The 20,078-nt window shown below is 30.7% G+C and overlaps 1 protein-coding gene across 1 annotated transcript; it reads right to left on the bottom strand.

The window, feature by feature from the left end:
* Positions 1–16,601: 16,601 nt before the first annotated feature.
* On the bottom strand, positions 16,602–19,153 carry LOC123682536 (piggyBac transposable element-derived protein 3-like). The gene is made up of 2 exons (XM_045621183.1): positions 18,915–19,153; positions 16,602–18,696 (listed from the first exon to the last, which is right to left on the bottom strand). The coding sequence occupies exons 1-2, from the start codon at positions 18,932–18,934 to the stop codon at positions 16,878–16,880; spliced, it is 1,839 nt and encodes a 612-aa protein (XP_045477139.1). The 5' UTR covers positions 18,935–19,153; the 3' UTR covers positions 16,602–16,877.
* Between the last annotated feature and the right edge of the window lie 925 nt (positions 19,154–20,078).

Raw genomic sequence — 20,078 nt, 5'->3', positions numbered from 1 at the left:
AAGAATCCTTCTCACTTTACCTGTGTCTGTTGCTTCTGGTAAGAGATCATTCACTGAATTAAAAATAATTGAAAACTTTTTGAAGTCTACCATGTCATGAGACAGATTTTCTGGATTGGCAATCTTAGATATAGAGCAAGAGATACTCGATAAAATTGATTGATTGATTATATAAAAAATTTTGCAACAGCCAAATCAAGAAAAACATCCATTCAATTTCTGCATTGATCCTAATTGAATGTTTATGCCTTCATGAATAATTTATAGAAGAATACAGCTTATAAGTTTTGAAACATATTAAAAATGTATTATGTTACAACTAACACCATAAAGTTCTTAAGGCAATAAAGGTTGCTGATAGATTTTCAACCATTTTACACTAAATTCTTAACAAAACAAAAAAAATTTCGATTATCAAGCAGTGCTTTTTTCCACCTCCCCCCTTTAAGGAGTTTGTGAAACAAAAAAAAATTACATGATTCGAGTGCATGAGGTACGATCTTCCAAAATATCCTCATTTATCTAGGTTACAGAAGTAGGAGAACATAGCACCGCTGAACACAGGGGAAAATTATAAAATTTGGTCAACTTTTTTTTATTACATTGAGCGAAATTCACCTGATTTCAAGAGCAAAGAAAAAGGAATAAAGATGAGAGTCCAAAGTCCTGAGCTAATACTGTTTATGGTTTATTGGAATTTTCACGAAGACGATCTTTTTTTCCTTCTGAGATCGTAGTTCTTGCAAAAATTGAATTTAATTTAAGTTTTAGGAAAAGAAATTTCTTCAAAAAAAACAAAAAAAATTTTACATTTATACAAAGTCCGTTTATTAAAATATAATATTTATTTTTTATATACATATATATATATATATATATATATATATATATATACAACATTGTATAGTCAATTTATCATATTCTCCCGAAATACAATACATGGCATTACTCATGAAACAACAGAAAAATATTACAATGTTCAGCATCCTTAAATCTAATCTGTACAAATTAACAACTATATCAATGAATTTTTACACTTCACACCGTATCACTCCTTCGATAAAATAATAAATAAGGAACTCTATCTCCTTGACGTTTAAGAACATCTTCTTCCGTAACTCTGTTTATTTTAGAGTCATCAAACCTCAACCATGTATTATACCCCGAATGGAAAGTATCTGCTATATAATGCCCATAGCTGGCCTCCTTTCCTACATGGTATACTACAGATATTAATTTATATTGTCTCTCCGCTGAAGTATTCGTCCTTCCAGATAATATTTCAGAATCAATCTGCAGATTGATGGGAAATTCTATAGTCTTCATTATTTTAGTGCAGCCATTCATTCTGTATTCGAAGCATTTCAAATGTAATACTAAAACTACAGGCAACTTCTCTATCATCACTTGCTGCCATGCTTCAACCGGTTCTTTCGTTTTCGATGATGTCAGACCCTCTAGTTTGTTCTTGGTTGTAAGGCCTTCTAATGCTTCAGCTATGTTATTTGCTTTCTTAATATTTAATGGCAATGTTAGGAATGGTTCAATATTTTCTGAAGTTTCATCTCCGGTTTTATGGATTCTTGAACAGAGAAGTCCTCCGAATATATCACTAATCGGTGTCTTGTCCATTTGTATTTCTCTTGTTACATTCCCTTCTATTTTCACTTCTTCTTTAGCTGCTTGAATATTTTCGTCATGGCTAATCAATTTCATTATTTCCATCATTTCATCATTGAGCCCATTTAACAGAAGGCTCAAGAACTCTTCGGCGTCCTCTTGTCGGCCTTCAACAAGGAAAGAATCGCTACGTGTTCCGTTTAGCATCGTATAAAACGATGAGGCCTCAAACGAATTGCCATTATCTATATTGACGAAAGTTTGCTTCTTGTTCTTCTTTTTTGAACGTGACTTGCGTCTTACATTGGGCAGATTATCGAAGTTATTCATAAATTAACACCTGGAATAGTTGAATAATTAAAATACATATATAAAATTGTTATTCAATCAAAGTTGCAAATTATATTAATTTATACTTACATATTTTCACTCATTGTTATTGATTTCAGTGCATTATTGTGAGTGAAGTTCTCTGATAGCCGTTTGAGGAGATTACAAAGTGGTGGGCAAGCAAGTAAGGCTTGTAATATTGAGTTTATATAACAAAAGTTACTTCTGTTTCGTAAACCCCTGGGTTTAAAACTTGTTTGGGTCTCATCAATTTTATAGTTCTTGAGAAATTCTGAAAATTAAAGAATATTACTAACCATGATAGAAACAACCAAAGCATTCCACTTTTCATCAAGTAAAATGGGTTCAACTAAGTAAAATAATTATCTACTGTAGATGTAAGCAAATTGTTAGTTGAAAGTAAGATAAATATAAAAATAAAGATATGGTTTTGAACTCACCTCCTAACATATGAGTGGCTGAATCTATTTTTTCGACTACTTTTGTATGTTTTAAAGATGTTACATGTGAATCATTAATTTTATTGTGTATTTTTCCATTCGATATTGTTTTAACATCTTTATCGAATAGACTAGCCCATGATTTTTTATATACATTCACTGTGGACTCCTCAATTTTAGATTCATTTTTATTCGAGATGCTACTTTCAATTTTTTCAATTGTCCCATTTGAATCATTTTTAATTATCTGTGTATTATCTCTTGCAATAATTTCAATTGTTTTTACAGCTGAACTAGGGAGAGTTGAAGGTTTCGGATGTTTTCCTGTCATCTCATTTTGGATAATAGGTTTTGTAATTGATAATCCATTGTAATTGATCACAGATTTTCTACACTGATTTTCTGAAAAAGTTGATATTAGTTGATTCATTATTATATTACATATTCATATTGACCATAAATAATTATATTAAGATCTCTATACTCACTCGAAGAAAATTTTTGTTTAACTCTCCATGGTAATTTGAATTCACTAGAATTGGTAAATAATATGGTATTTATTCTACGGGCCTCTTCTTCTTCTAACGCAGTTAATTCTAAGAATTGTAGATTCTGAAAAAAATTACAATATAATAGTGGAAATCATTTTGGAAATTATAATATTTCTGTATATAGTATATCCAAAGTCACTTGAATTAGTCTATACAAACGCTTTTGCTGTTACATCCAAAATTAAACTATCTTATTCTACGGTGTTATAATTTGATTATTCTTTATTCTCGACCTGTAATATGCTATCAAGGAACGATATCAACGATGACGTTTGAGATGAAAATGCACGAAAATGTTTGAGATGAATTCGAAAATGTTCTGTCTGAAGATAAGACAAACTAGGGTAGAACAGGTGCATGACCTTGAGATCCTTGAATGACATCCAATTTTCTATGTCAAATTAGCAGCTACGTTGCCGAATTGAATTTTATTTCTTCGTTATTGTAAGGCAACATTTATATCCCTCAGTGGAAGCAGAAGGCTAAATGATAATGATGTACAGGGTGATTCACTGCGATGGCCTATTGTTTATGGAAAACTAATAATAATTTTACAAAATTACAAAAATTGAGTTGAAAAAAATATTTTTTTTGATACGGGTGACATTTTTGAGAAACCAATAACCAGGGTAGGATCCGTCTCTAAATTTTTGCTGCCCCCCCCCTGAAATATTGCATGGACAAAAAAATAAAAGATGAATTTGTTAACTATTCTTAAAAGCTGGCGTCACCACTGTAATGCACCTTCCAAACGTCTGCAAAAATTCTGCATCCATCATAGAATAACGAGCCACATCATCGCGAAAGTCTTATCTAAAACTCCAGCAGCAACTTAGATTAAAAAATTTGAATTTAAATTAGAGGAAACGGTAGAGTCCCGGAACGAGGACAATAAAAATTAACGGAGTGCATCCCAATTAACATAACGGATGATCTTCCAGAAACTTCAAATTAAAAAGAATACACACCAAATCAATTAATGGGGTGGCGCGACGGCGCGACCTAACAGGAGCGCGCTACCCGAAACAAGTTGTAAAAGATAATTAAACTCCATCCGTCAGGCGAGTTTAAGCGTACGCGCTGTAAACTGAAATAAACGATTTCATCCCCTATAAAAAAAGGCCATAAAGTGAAGGACTGCAATAAAAATGAAACTTATGCTAATTTTTTTTCCAATTATAATGATCTGTTCACAGGTATCGGATGTTTGAAAGATGAGTAACACATAGAAGTTGATCCAAATATAACTCCAATAATTCAACCACCGCGAAAAATTCCATTCAATCTTCACGAAAAACTGAAACAAAAACTTCAAGACTTAGAAGACGAAAATATTATAGAGAAATTATCGGAGCCAACCGATTGGGTCAGCTCAATGGTAATCGTTCGTAAGCCCAATAATGATATAAGAATCTGCATTGACTACAAGGACTTGAATAAAGCCATAAAACGAGAACATTTCCATGTGCCATCATTAGAAGAATTAACGTACGAGTTATCAGGAGCTAAGTATTTCAGCACTCTAGATTGTAGTAACGGTTTTTGGCATGTTAAATTGGATGATCAAAGTAAGAAACTTACAACTTTCAATACTCCCTTCGGAAGATACTGTTTCAAAAGATTGCCATATGGTTTGCGTAATTCATCGGAAATATTTTTCAAACGTATAAGTGATTTATTTTCTTTGGCTAAAGGTATCAAAATTTATGTAGATGATATTTTAATATTTGCAAGAAGCATTGAGGAACATGACAAAATTTTAAAAATTGCATTGGCTATTTGTATAAAAAATAATATTAAACTGAACAAAAACAAATGTAAATTTGGCATTACCGAAATCAAATACATGGGTCATATATTAACTTCTAGTGGAATAAAACCAGATGAAGAAAAAATTAAAGCTATTGAATTTTATAAAACTCCTCCGAATAAAAAAGACGTAGAAATCTTTTTAGGAATGATTACATATTTACAAAGATTTATTCCAAATGCATCTAGTATAAGAGAACCGCTAAAAAATTTATTAAAATCAAATATTGAATTTCAATGGAATCATGAACAACAAAATTCATTCGAATCGTTAAAAAATATTATTTCAAAAGAACCTATATTAGGATATTTTCAACCGAATGAAGACATAATAATATCATGTGATGATGTAATATCTTCAAAAGGTCTTGGTACTTGTATCAAACAGAAAAATAAAATAATTGTCTATGCATCAAGGTCCTTGACAGAATCTCAAAAATCTTATGCGCAAATAGAAAAAGAAATGCTTCCAGTAGTATTCAGTTGTGAAAAATTTCATCAATATTTATTTGCAAATGGAGATATCACTATTGAAACTGATCATCGACTATTAATATCAATTTTCTCAAAACCTCTTGTTAAAACACCTCCTCGATTGCAAAGAATGCTTTTAAAACTTCAACCTTACCAATTTAAATTAGTATATAAACCGGGGAAGGAATTGAAAATTGCTGATGCTTTATCAAGAACCTATATTGATGAAGAATATGAATTTGCAAAAGATATTGATTTGCATATTTGCTCAATAATAAAGAATTTACCTGTATCAGATTTAAAAATAGAAAAGATCAAACAAATAATCGAAACTGACAGTCATTTGCAAAATTTAGTAATATTAATAAAAAATGGTTTTCCTAATAACAAAAAGAATTTAGAAAGTGACATGAAAGTTTATTGGTCCTATAGAGATGAATTAACTTTTATGGAAGGTTTAATATGCAAAGGTGACAAAATTTTAATACCGGAAGAATTAAGACAAGATACATTAAAACAATTACATATAGGACATATGGGTAAAAAAAAAATTTAAAACAGAGCTAGAGAACTAGTAATTTGGCCAAGTTTATCATTACAAATAGATAAATTGAGTGATTCTTGTGAAACTTGTAACCTATATAGAAAACAAAATGTAAAAGAACCTCTAATTAATCATGATATTCCTAATGAGCCGTGGATTAAAGTTGAAATCGATTTATTCTACTTCAATAAAAGAAATTATCTATTAGTGTTGGATTATTATTCTAAATTCATAGAAATATCTAATTTGAATATGAATACGACTACAAATAATATCAGGATTGTCGGAAGAGGACAGATTCAAATATCTAATTTTCAGGATTATCATGAATAAAACTGCAAAAATCAACGTCAGTAAAAAAGCATGTAAAGATATCACGTCAAAAAACCACTTATGCAAAATATTCAAAATAATCGCAATATACTTATATAAACACATTATTTTTTACTATGAATTTCTGTCACAAAAAGTTTCAAAACATGAAATAGCTAGAAGGACGGAAAAGTATTTTGGACAATTTTCATTTTCTAATAATTCCTTGAACGAATTCTTCAATTATTTTTGATTGATTTCAATTTTTATAGTTATCAGAAAAATATTAATGAAATGAAAAGAAAAAATATAATATGCCAACTCACCTCACTGCTAACTTCCGCTTCTATATCCAAAAAAGACATATTTAATATCTATAGAATTTCAAATTCAAAACACAAAAACACCTTTCACTCGAAAGCTCAAAATATTATGATGGCTTTGAAAACTTCTCTGAGTTTATATACTCTTTCTGACTTCACTTAATGACTTTACTTAATGACTCAACGAATTCATGCGCATGGAACTTCTTGTTTTGATATTTCATATTCTTCTTCTTTTTTATACTTATGTTTATATTTTAGTTATTATTATTTCAATGATATGATAAAAAAGTTATAATAATAGAATATTTATTTATCATTTCCATTTGAAAAAAGACACAGTAGAAAAACGAAAAAAATATAGAATTTTCACAGAAGTATGAAGCTGTACGTAGGTTGTTTCATATAAATGTACCATGGATCATAAAGAACAAAATTGTGTTAAAAAATTTGTTTTCAGCATTAGATCTCATATCAAAATCACCTACAGATGATAGTAAAAACATACTATTTCAAAAATTAAACAATAGAATTATTGAATGAGGATTGTCGTATGAGGACAGATTCAAATATCTAAATTTCAGAATTATAATGAATAAAACTGCAAGAATCAATGTCAGTTAAAAAGCATGTAAAGAACTATGTACATATATCACGTCAAAAAACAGCTTATGGAAAATATTCAAAACAATCGCAATATACTTATATGTACACATTATTTTTTACTATGAATTTCGGTCCCAAAAAGTTTCAAAACATGACATAGCTAAATGGGCGGAATAGTATTTTGGATCATCTTCATTTTTTAATAATTCCTTGAACGAATTCTTCAATAATTTTCCATTGATTTCAGTTTTTGAAATTTTAATTGTAGTTTAAAAGGTGATCAGTGTATATTTATATCAATTTGCGTATGAACTTATTTTGAATCTTTAGTTAGTTTCAATATAGAAAGATAACACAAGAATTATATGTATATGGTAACTTTCTAAATTATAAAATAAAAATTATATCATTAAATAATGTGCTGAAATAATTTGAAAAAAAATATTTTTTTATAATTCCTAAAACAAATATATGTATATTTCTTTTCAGTTCAAGATTTTTATTGCAATTAAAATTTTTATTGGAGTAAATTCAAAATTTATTCAATTCTTTAAAAGATGATATTTGACAATGAAAAAAAACCTTCGAAAAATAATGAAAAATAATGAACTTTCCTAGGATCGGTTAATGAATCCCATAGAATAAATATACAAAATGAAATATTTCTAGCTACCACGAAATTTTAGATGATGATTCGTTAGGTCTTTTTAAGAAAAAATTCTCACGAACAAATGTCCGAAGTTTGAAATTTAGTATTCAGTATTCATTCTCATGAAGAAATCTTATATTTTGAATTTTATATATATACAGAATATATTAGTATATAAATATATATTATATAGGTACACAAATTATACAAATTTGAATCCACTGAAAGTATGGTAAAGTATTTCGAAAAATTTTAATTTTATAATATTTCTTGAAACTGATTTTAAGATTATTCATTAAATTTTTTGTTTGATGAAATTTGAATGAAATCACGAGTCACCGTGATTTTATCAATTGGTGTGTTTTCATATTTTATTTTTTTTTTGAAGCACTCGTGGTATAATTTATAAATACCGTTTTTAAAAAGAAGTAGTTAGGAATAATCTTGTATTTTCAGTGTTCATAATTCATTTTCATAAGAAAATCTTATGTTTCGAATTTTATAGCTACATACATCTTAAATATATAGGTAACCAATATTTTTTACTATGAATTTCTATCTTCAATTTTTCCGTAGTTGAATTTCCACAAGTTAGGTAAAGTATATCGAAAACTTTCATTTTCAGTAATTCCTGCAACAAATTTTCAGATATATTTATTAAAATTCTTGTTTTCTGATAAGGAAAGTCAAATTTTCGAGAATGTGAAATTTTCTACAAATTTGTGAAGAAACATTAAAATTATAATGACCTCGCTAGAAAGCAATACAATAGTCTTTATCATTTAGTTCTTTCATAATTCAATGAGAGTAACAGGGTGTGAATAATGTTTTCCGTTATCTATTCAAGTAGTTAATGAGGATTTAATGTTTACCTGAATCATTCCTACTTTGACTAGCGGGACTAGAGCTGCTATCCCTCCATCCCCTCCACAAAACAAAATACCACCAATTCAGAGAAAGTTGCCAATGGAAAGTACTCTAATGGATTTTCGTTTAAATTAACAAAATTATATGAAATAGATTTAGAAACAGCCAACGAAAAAATCCTTAATATGAATTCAAGATTTAGAAAAAGAAATTATCAAAATCAGTACTTTTTAAATATGATGTGCAGTAATTTCCTGACATATCTACCAGGTGTCCCTAGTTATCGTATACAGGCAATATCCAGCTTATTTGACAAGATAATAAAAAAATAGAAAATTTGCTTGGATAACATCAAAGTACTTTCCCAATGATGTAAAAAAATGTTCTTACATTTGACAGCCCTGTGGTAGCTACCCTTAATTTTTTTTTTCAAATGGCACCCCCTGTATATTGTCAGTGAAAATTGCGTGTTATTCTATTTGGAATACAACGATAGCACATACTTGGTACTTTTTCATTAATAACAACAAAAACATTTTATGAAGTATGAATTGCAACCAAAATACCTACTATGCACACGAATCGCCGTAATTTTATCAATCGGTTTATTTTCATGTTTTTGCCAAATAAACACGTTTTCGTGGAAAAGAAAAGATTATCGATAAAATTTGAAGCACTCGTGGAATTACCTTTGATAATTTATAAATACTTACCGTTGTCTTGAAATCTGTAGTTAGGATTTTTTTTTACATAGGAAAATCTTATATTTTGAATTTTATAGGTTTTTCTTGAAAATTTAGGTTTACAATATTTTTTATTGAAAAATTCCATTTTTTCCGATGTTTGAATCTGTTGAGAGTGAGGTGAAGTATTTCGAAAAATTTCAATTTTTAATAATTACGGAAAAAAAATTTCAGAAATTTCAATTTTTTTTTCTTTTGAGCAATGCGAACTTTCGACAATATGATATTTTCTTCAGAAAAACATTCAAGTTGTAATGTCCAACTCACTTTCCTGTCTAAAAGTGAGATAACAATCTTTATCTTTCAGTTTTCTAAGAATTTTATGCTCGAATAATTACTACAGTTTTGTAAGCAGGTACTGAATAATTCGAGTTCAAATAATTTCCTCCATTATCCAAGTAGCTACTAGCTAATGAGGATTAAATGTGTTCCAGAATAATATGTAAGTATGTAATACTTGTTTGTTGTTAGTTACATTGTGATGTTTTATTAAGTATGGTTTTTATATATTTTACAGGCTTGGTGTAATTTCCGATTTTATTGGAGGTTTGTCATCAAAAGGGCATTTTTTGCGCCATGTGCTGCACACAGCATAAATTTAACTGAAAATGATGCTGCTAAGGTTTCAAATGAAACAGTGGACTCTTTTGATATTGATGATTTAAAAGTAAAATAACTTATTTCCGCTTTATAAAGCGGAAATAAGTTATTTTTCTTTTTAATCATCAAGATGAATTTCCGACAAGTAAAGACTGAGACAATCAAACTCTTTTGATATTGTACAAGAACTTTATATATATTTCTCTTCATCCACAAGGAGATTGGAATGTTATAAAAAAGCATGATCCTCAGTTACATCTAAAACCCCTAAGTGATACTAGATGGTCAAGTAGAATTGATGCTAAAGTTTTATTTTATTCAAATATGTAATAGCCTTTTAGAAATTGCAGAAAATTATACTTTTAACATGGAAACTAGAAATAGACATTTCTCTTTTATTAAATATTCATTCTCTTAAATTTATTTGAAGTATAATAATTTCTTATGATGTTTCATTCCAGATTAATATTGTAAGCAAAATGATGCAAAGTGTAGCGATTGACATTAAAGTGTGCCAAAACTATTTGAAGAATTTAGTTGATCATTTCAAAAATTATAGGGATGATAATGTTCTCGAGTAAAAACTTGCGGAATCTGGAAAACTAGCGGCTGCTCTTGAGATAGATCAAGGTTTTTCTCTATTATATTCTGTAAGACGAAAGTATAAACCAAAATTTTTCGATTATGAACAGACGGATGAGGCACCTCAAGATTAAAAAATCGCTTTTAAAATAAATTTCTTTCTGAAAATAATTGATCAAAATTATTTGTGATATTCTTAAATTAATTGATAAATATCTATTAAAATGCTGTCATGCTCTTCAACAAAAGCTAACTGATTAGGAAAAAAAGAGGCTGACGTGAAAGAAAATGATTTATTCAACGAGATAAAAGCCCTAAGATTGTTTTCATTATCGGAAGCGAAAATCCTCTTGAAATTCTACAATATATTTTCGAATATAATCTTACTTCTTCTCTACCGAATCTTAGTATTGCCTCAAGAATCCTTCTCACTTTACCTGTGTCTGTTGCTTCTGGTAAGAGATCATTCACTGAATTAAAAATAATTGAAAACTTTTTGAAGTCTACCATGTCATGAGACAGATTTTCTGGATTGGCAATCTTAGATATAGAGCAAGAGATACTCGATAAAATTGATTGATTGATTATATAAAAAATTTTGCAACAGCCAAATCAAGAAAAACATCCATTCAATTTCTGCATTGATCCTAATTGAATGTTTATGCCTTCATGAATAATTTATAGAAGAATACAGCTTATAAGTTTTGAAACATATTAAAAATGTATTATGTTACAACTAACACCATAAAGTTCTTAAGGCAATAAAGGTTGCTGATAGATTTTCAACCATTTTACACTAAATTCTTAACAAAACAAAAAAAATTTCGATTATCAAGCAGTGCTTTTTTCCACCTCCCCCCTTTAAGGAGTTTGTGAAACAAAAAAAAATTACATGATTCGAGTGCATGAGGTACGATCTTCCAAAATATCCTCATTTATCTAGGTTACAGAAGTAGGAGAACATAGCACCGCTGAACACAGGGGAAAATTATAAAATTTGGTCAACTTTTTTTTATTACATTGAGCGAAATTCACCTGATTTCAAGAGCAAAGAAAAAGGAATAAAGATGAGAGTCCAAAGTCCTGAGCTAATACTGTTTATGGTTTATTGGAATTTTCACGAAGACGATCTTTTTTTCCTTCTGAGATCGTAGTTCTTGCAAAAATTGAATTTAATTTAAGTTTTAGGAAAAGAAATTTCTTCAAAAAAAACAAAAAAAATTTTACATTTATACAAAGTCCGTTTATTAAAATATAATATTTATTTTTTATATACATATATATATATATATATATATATATATATATACAACATTGTATAGTCAATTTATCATATTCTCCCGAAATACAATACATGGCATTACTCATGAAACAACAGAAAAATATTACAATGTTCAGCATCCTTAAATCTAATCTGTACAAATTAACAACTATATCAATGAATTTTTACACTTCACACCGTATCACTCCTTCGATAAAATAATAAATAAGGAACTCTATCTCCTTGACGTTTAAGAACATCTTCTTCCGTAACTCTGTTTATTTTAGAGTCATCAAACCTCAACCATGTATTATACCCCGAATGGAAAGTATCTGCTATATAATGCCCATAGCTGGCCTCCTTTCCTACATGGTATACTACAGATATTAATTTATATTGTCTCTCCGCTGAAGTATTCGTCCTTCCAGATAATATTTCAGAATCAATCTGCAGATTGATGGGAAATTCTATAGTCTTCATTATTTTAGTGCAGCCATTCATTCTGTATTCGAAGCATTTCAAATGTAATACTAAAACTACAGGCAACTTCTCTATCATCACTTGCTGCCATGCTTCAACCGGTTCTTTCGTTTTCGATGATGTCAGACCCTCTAGTTTGTTCTTGGTTGTAAGGCCTTCTAATGCTTCAGCTATGTTATTTGCTTTCTTAATATTTAATGGCAATGTTAGGAATGGTTCAATATTTTCTGAAGTTTCATCTCCGGTTTTATGGATTCTTGAACAGAGAAGTCCTCCGAATATATCACTAATCGGTGTCTTGTCCATTTGTATTTCTCTTGTTACATTCCCTTCTATTTTCACTTCTTCTTTAGCTGCTTGAATATTTTCGTCATGGCTAATCAATTTCATTATTTCCATCATTTCATCATTGAGCCCATTTAACAGAAGGCTCAAGAACTCTTCGGCGTCCTCTTGTCGGCCTTCAACAAGGAAAGAATCGCTACGTGTTCCGTTTAGCATCGTATAAAACGATGAGGCCTCAAACGAATTGCCATTATCTATATTGACGAAAGTTTGCTTCTTGTTCTTCTTTTTTGAACGTGACTTGCGTCTTACATTGGGCAGATTATCGAAGTTATTCATAAATTAACACCTGGAATAGTTGAATAATTAAAATACATATATAAAATTGTTATTCAATCAAAGTTGCAAATTATATTAATTTATACTTACATATTTTCACTCATTGTTATTGATTTCAGTGCATTATTGTGAGTGAAGTTCTCTGATAGCCGTTTGAGGAGATTACAAAGTGGTGGGCAAGCAAGTAAGGCTTGTAATATTGAGTTTATATAACAAAAGTTACTTCTGTTTCGTAAACCCCTGGGTTTAAAACTTGTTTGGGTCTCATCAATTTTATAGTTCTTGAGAAATTCTGAAAATTAAAGAATATTACTAACCATGATAGAAACAACCAAAGCATTCCACTTTTCATCAAGTAAAATGGGTTCAACTAAGTAAAATAATTATCTACTGTAGATGTAAGCAAATTGTTAGTTGAAAGTAAGATAAATATAAAAATAAAGATATGGTTTTGAACTCACCTCCTAACATATGAGTGGCTGAATCTATTTTTTCGACTACTTTTGTATGTTTTAAAGATGTTACATGTGAATCATTAATTTTATTGTGTATTTTTCCATTCGATATTGTTTTAACATCTTTATCGAATAGACTAGCCCATGATTTTTTATATACATTCACTGTGGACTCCTCAATTTTAGATTCATTTTTATTCGAGATGCTACTTTCAATTTTTTCAATTGTCCCATTTGAATCATTTTTAATTATCTGTGTATTATCTCTTGCAATAATTTCAATTGTTTTTACAGCTGAACTAGGGAGAGTTGAAGGTTTCGGATGTTTTCCTGTCATCTCATTTTGGATAATAGGTTTTGTAATTGATAATCCATTGTAATTGATCACAGATTTTCTACACTGATTTTCTGAAAAAGTTGATATTAGTTGATTCATTATTATATTACATATTCATATTGACCATAAATAATTATATTAAGATCTCTATACTCACTCGAAGAAAATTTTTGTTTAACTCTCCATGGTAATTTGAATTCACTAGAATTGGTAAATAATATGGTATTTATTCTACGGGCCTCTTCTTCTTCTAACGCAGTTAATTCTAAGAATTGTAGATTCTGAAAAAAATTACAATATAATAGTGGAAATCATTTTGGAAATTATAATATTTCTGTATATAGTATATCCAAAGTCACTTGAATTAGTCTATACAAACGCTTTTGCTGTTACATCCAAAATTAAACTATCTTATTCTACGGTGTTATAATTTGATTATTCTTTATTCTCGACCTGTAATATGCTATCAAGGAACGATATCAACGATGACGTTTGAGATGAAAATGCACGAAAATGTTTGAGATGAATTCGAAAATGTTCTGTCTGAAGATAAGACAAACTAGGGTAGAACAGGTGCATGACCTTGAGATCCTTGAATGACATCCAATTTTCTATGTCAAATTAGCAGCTACGTTGCCGAATTGAATTTTATTTCTTCGTTATTGTAAGGCAACATTTATATCCCTCAGTGGAAGCAGAAGGCTAAATGATAATGATGTACAGGGTGATTCACCGCGATGGCCTATTGTTTATGGAAAACTAATAATAATTTTACAAAATTACAAAAATTGAGTTGAAAAAAATATTTTTTTTGATACGGGTGACATTTTTGAGAAACCAATAACCAGGGTAGGATCCGTCTCTAAATTTTTGCTGCCCCCCCCCTGAAATATTGCATGGACAAAAAAATAAAAGATGAATTTGTTAACTATTCTTAAAAGCTGGCGTCACCACTGTAATGCACCTTCCAAACGTCTGCAAAAATTCTGCATCCATCATAGAATAACGAGCCACATCATCGCGAAAGTCTTATCTAAAACTCCAGCAGCAACTTAGATTAAAAAATTTGAATTTAAATTAGAGGAAACGGTAGAGTCCCGGAACGAGGACAATAAAAATTAACGGAGTGCATCCCAATTAACATAACGGATGATCTTCCAGAAACTTCAAATTAAAAAGAATACACACCAAATCAATTAATGGGGTGGCGCGACGGCGCGACCTAACAGGAGCGCGCTACCCGAAACAAGTTGTAAAAGATAATTAAACTCCATCCGTCAGGCGAGTTTAAGCGTACGCGCTGTAAACTGAAATAAACGATTTCATCCCCTATAAAAAAAGGCCATAAAGTGAAGGACTGCAATAAAAATGAAACTTATGCTAATTTTTTTTCCAATTATAATGATCTGTTCACAGGTATCGGATGTTTGAAAGATGAGTAACACATAGAAGTTGATCCAAATATAACTCCAATAATTCAACCACCGCGAAAAATTCCATTCAATCTTCACGAAAAACTGAAACAAAAACTTCAAGACTTAGAAGACGAAAATATTATAGAGAAATTATCGGAGCCAACCGATTGGGTCAGCTCAATGGTAATCGTTCGTAAGCCCAATAATGATATAAGAATCTGCATTGACTACAAGGACTTGAATAAAGCCATAAAACGAGAACATTTCCATGTGCCATCATTAGAAGAATTAACGTACGAGTTATCAGGAGCTAAGTATTTCAGCACTCTAGATTGTAGTAACGGTTTTTGGCATGTTAAATTGGATGATCAAAGTAAGAAACTTACAACTTTCAATACTCCCTTCGGAAGATACTGTTTCAAAAGATTGCCATATGGTTTGCGTAATTCATCGGAAATATTTTTCAAACGTATAAGTGATTTATTTTCTTTGGCTAAAGGTATCAAAATTTATGTAGATGATATTTTAATATTTGCAAGAAGCATTGAGGAACATGACAAAATTTTAAAAATTGCATTGGCTATTTGTATAAAAAATAATATTAAACTGAACAAAAACAAATGTAAATTTGGCATTACCGAAATCAAATACATGGGTCATATATTAACTTCTAGTGGAATAAAACCAGATGAAGAAAAAATTAAAGCTATTGAATTTTATAAAACTCCTCCGAATAAAAAAGACGTAGAAATCTTTTTAGGAATGATTACATATTTACAAAGATTTATTCCAAATGCATCTAGTATAAGAGAACCGCTAAAAAATTTATTAAAATCAAATATTGAATTTCAATGGAATCATGAACAACAAAATTCATTCGAATCGTTAAAAAATATTATTTCAAAAGAACCTATATTAGGATATTTTCAACCGAATGAAGACATAATAATATCATGTGATGATGTAATATCTTCAAAAGGTCTTGGTACTTGTATCAAACAGAAAAATAAAATAATTGTCTATGCATCAAGGTCCTTGACAGAATCTCAAAAATCTTATGCGCAAATAGAAAAAGAAATGCTTCCAGTAGTATTCAGTTGTGAAAAATTTCATCAATATTTATTTGCAAATGGAGATATCACTATTGAAACTGATCATCGACTATTAATATCAATTTTCTCAAAACCTCTTGTTAAAACACCTCCTCGATTGCAAAGAATGCTTTTAAAACTTCAACCTTACCAATTTAAATTAGTATATAAACCGGGGAAGGAATTGAAAATTGCTGATGCTTTATCAAGAACCTATATTGATGAAGAATATGAATTTGCAAAAGATATTGATTTGCATATTTGCTCAATAATAAAGAATTTACCTGTATCAGATTTAAAAATAGAAAAGATCAAACAAATAATCGAAACTGACAGTCATTTGCAAAATTTAGTAATATTAATAAAAAATGGTTTTCCTAATAACAAAAAGAATTTAGAAAGTGACATGAAAGTTTATTGGTCCTATAGAGATGAATTAACTTTTATGGAAGGTTTAATATGCAAAGGTGACAAAATTTTAACCCATTAAAGCCCATAATTCCCCCGTGAAGATTTTCAACTGAAACTTTGTCTGATGAGTTATTTAGACTCAAAAAGTGATATTGTGTTATAAAAATAATGATCGAACATGCAGGAGAGTTACTATGAAGCGGCAACTTAAGTTGCCACTGGGATAATTCATGAAGAAATTTTCCAAAGTACAATAAAACTAGCATATCAATCGTATACATCTATTGTGATTCAACCGTATAATATTTCCTATGAAATTACATAAAATATTATTATTTTACATCATGAAAAATTTTGAAACACTCATCAGGATGAACAGGAACTTCACACTTCTTGCATACAAAAATTGTACGCCTGCCACATACTTTACAACGGCGATACTTGGATTCACCTTTTTCGATGAAATGATCTGTTCGATCTTTTCTTATTTCTTCGAGAGCTGGTGTGAACTCTAGAGATGATCGAACTCCTGCTACCATTGGAGGACTGCCGTAAGACTTCAGAATGAAAATAGCACACTGACGTCTGAAATCCAATAGAGGAATATCATGCCCAAGGCGACGATACAGTAACCAACCTTGTGTGCTGCATACATCCACAGTCCAAGAGAAATAAGGCCACCACCATTTTTTCGACCTGATTCTGTTTCGGTAGGAAGCCAAAAATTGATCAGAAAGATCTACTCCACCCATGTTACTATTGTAACGAGCAATAGGACCTGGTACTTTGACAGAAATGACCTTCTTTTCAATTCTGGAGTATCGGTTTGACTTTGACATAGGATGTACATTATCACAATTAGTAAGTACAGTAACAACATTGTTGTCATTCCAACGGACTGCTAAAATATCTCCTGAAGAACTGGTGGATGTTTCACCTCTGGGTTTATTTTTCCACGTTTTTTTATCTGGAAGTTTCATTGAAACACTACAGCGATTCTCACGCAGAGTACCAGTTCCACCAAGTCCTCTAGAACTAAGCTCTTCCAACAACCCAACCGATGTAAAAAGATTGTCAAAGTAGAGTCGAATACCCTTTGACAATTTCATGTGGTCTACAAGTCCAATTACTACGTCACCTCCTTGACCGAGTCCAGTTTCTGGAAGACGAGTTGAACTTCCACAATAGGGTTCAACATGATGGATGTATCCAGATGGATCCGCGGCAACCCATAACTTGAACCCAAATCTGATAGGTTTTCCGCGAATAAACTGTTTGCACCCATGCCTTCCGTAATAAGGAATCATACTCTCGTCGATACTAATAGTGGGCCCAGGACTGATTTGTTTGAAAGAGTTGTTGAGGTGATCAAAAATAGGTCGGACCTTGTACATTTTATCACTTCCATCATTGTTTTCATTGTTGGCAAGGTGAATAAAACTTATCAGTTCATCGAATCGGTTTCGACGGATGGCATCGGAAACTAAGTGCGAATGAACATCTGGATCTTGTTTCCAGTAGAGTCTTCTATATGGAAGAGGGTGGTAACCTGACATCAACATAATTCCGACAAATGTAATCATTTCTTCAGCAGTGGCATTCAGGTTGTGAACGAGTTTCTGCATAGCATAACGATTAGTTTCGGTTACGATATGACTCAATAAATCTTCCGAGAAGTAAGCCCTAAAAGCCTCAATAGGGCTTTTTACCGTTTCTTTCAGAAGATCTTCTGCTACCGGTCGGTATTCGCATTCAAGTTCAGGAATACTTGAAGATAACCCATTCATTTTCGGCTTCCAAGTACGTTCTGTGGGACGCTTACGTTTGGTGCTTCTTACTCTTGTCTGCGAAGAAGTCGTCGGTCTAGGTTCTTCTGAATGGTTCTCATCTTGGACGACTGGATTGCCGTGATCATCATCGATTTCTGGATTCTGCATTTCCACCTGAGAGCGTAATATACGGGCAGGAAGGTGGTCAAAATCTCCAACTACCTCTTCATCCGATAAATCAGAGTCCTTATCTGTATCTGCACCAGGAAGTTCATCAGGTGGACATATGGCTATATTGGTGGCTGATATGTCCTCATCGTTCTCGATAAGGTCAATTAATTCATGAAGAAGTAATCCAGTGCCTGATCTTCCACGAGTATACCTGTCGAAATCATTCAGTAAGAAATGTAAATATTGCAGAAACCGTTGTCACGTGTTCCCGTTGGCCACTTTAGTTGCCATCAAACTTTGCCCGTATGGCAAAAGCAAAATATTGCATGAAAATATTACTGTGAAGAAGAAATATACTGCTGAATTCATATTGAATAAAACTGGTACAAAAATACAAATGTGCATGCATTATTGAAATAGAATACTTACAATCTCTCATCGACGGCCATTATGGTGAATGAAAAAGTTCAAGAGCTCTGAATAAATCGTTATACACTAACTCACTGTTTGACAATATCTGACTGACGTTTGTGCTATTCGAGACAGGACATATCACATGACCGGAATTTACCAATGGAACTTCAATATCTATGCGCGTGCGCATAGAATGTAGTCGAATGCGCCGTGGCAACTTAAGTTGCCACGGGGCTGTAATGGGTTAATACCGGAAGAATTAAGACAAGATACATTAAAACAATTACATATAGGACATATGGGTAAAAAAAAAATTTAAAACAGAGCTAGAGAACTAGTAATTTGGCCAAGTTTATCATTACAAATAGATAAATTGAGTGATTCTTGTGAAACTTGTAACCTATATAGAAAACAAAATGTAAAAGAACCTCTAATTAATCATGATATTCCTAATGAGCCGTGGATTAAAGTTGAAATCGATTTATTCTACTTCAATAAAAGAAATTATCTATTAGTGTTGGATTATTATTCTAAATTCATAGAAATATCTAATTTGAATATGAATACGACTACAAATAATATCAGGATTGTCGGAAGAGGACAGATTCAAATATCTAATTTTCAGGATTATCATGAATAAAACTGCAAAAATCAACGTCAGTAAAAAAGCATGTAAAGATATCACGTCAAAAAACCACTTATGCAAAATATTCAAAATAATCGCAATATACTTATATAAACACATTATTTTTTACTATGAATTTCTGTCACAAAAAGTTTCAAAACATGAAATAGCTAGAAGGACGGAAAAGTATTTTGGACAATTTTCATTTTCTAATAATTCCTTGAACGAATTCTTCAATTATTTTTGATTGATTTCAATTTTTATAGTTATCAGAAAAATATTAATGAAATGAAAAGAAAAAATATAATATGCCAACTCACCTCACTGCTAACTTCCGCTTCTATATCCAAAAAAGACATATTTAATATCTATAGAATTTCAAATTCAAAACACAAAAACACCTTTCACTCGAAAGCTCAAAATATTATGATGGCTTTGAAAACTTCTCTGAGTTTATATACTCTTTCTGACTTCACTTAATGACTTTACTTAATGACTCAACGAATTCATGCGCATGGAACTTCTTGTTTTGATATTTCATATTCTTCTTCTTT

The sequence above is a fragment of the Harmonia axyridis genome, chromosome 6, assembly GCF_914767665.1.
Source record: "Harmonia axyridis chromosome 6, icHarAxyr1.1, whole genome shotgun sequence".
Classification (NCBI taxonomy): domain Eukaryota; kingdom Metazoa; phylum Arthropoda; class Insecta; order Coleoptera; family Coccinellidae; genus Harmonia; species Harmonia axyridis.
Note: the sequence above shows the minus strand (reverse complement) of the source record. Positions and strands in the feature narration are given on the sequence as shown.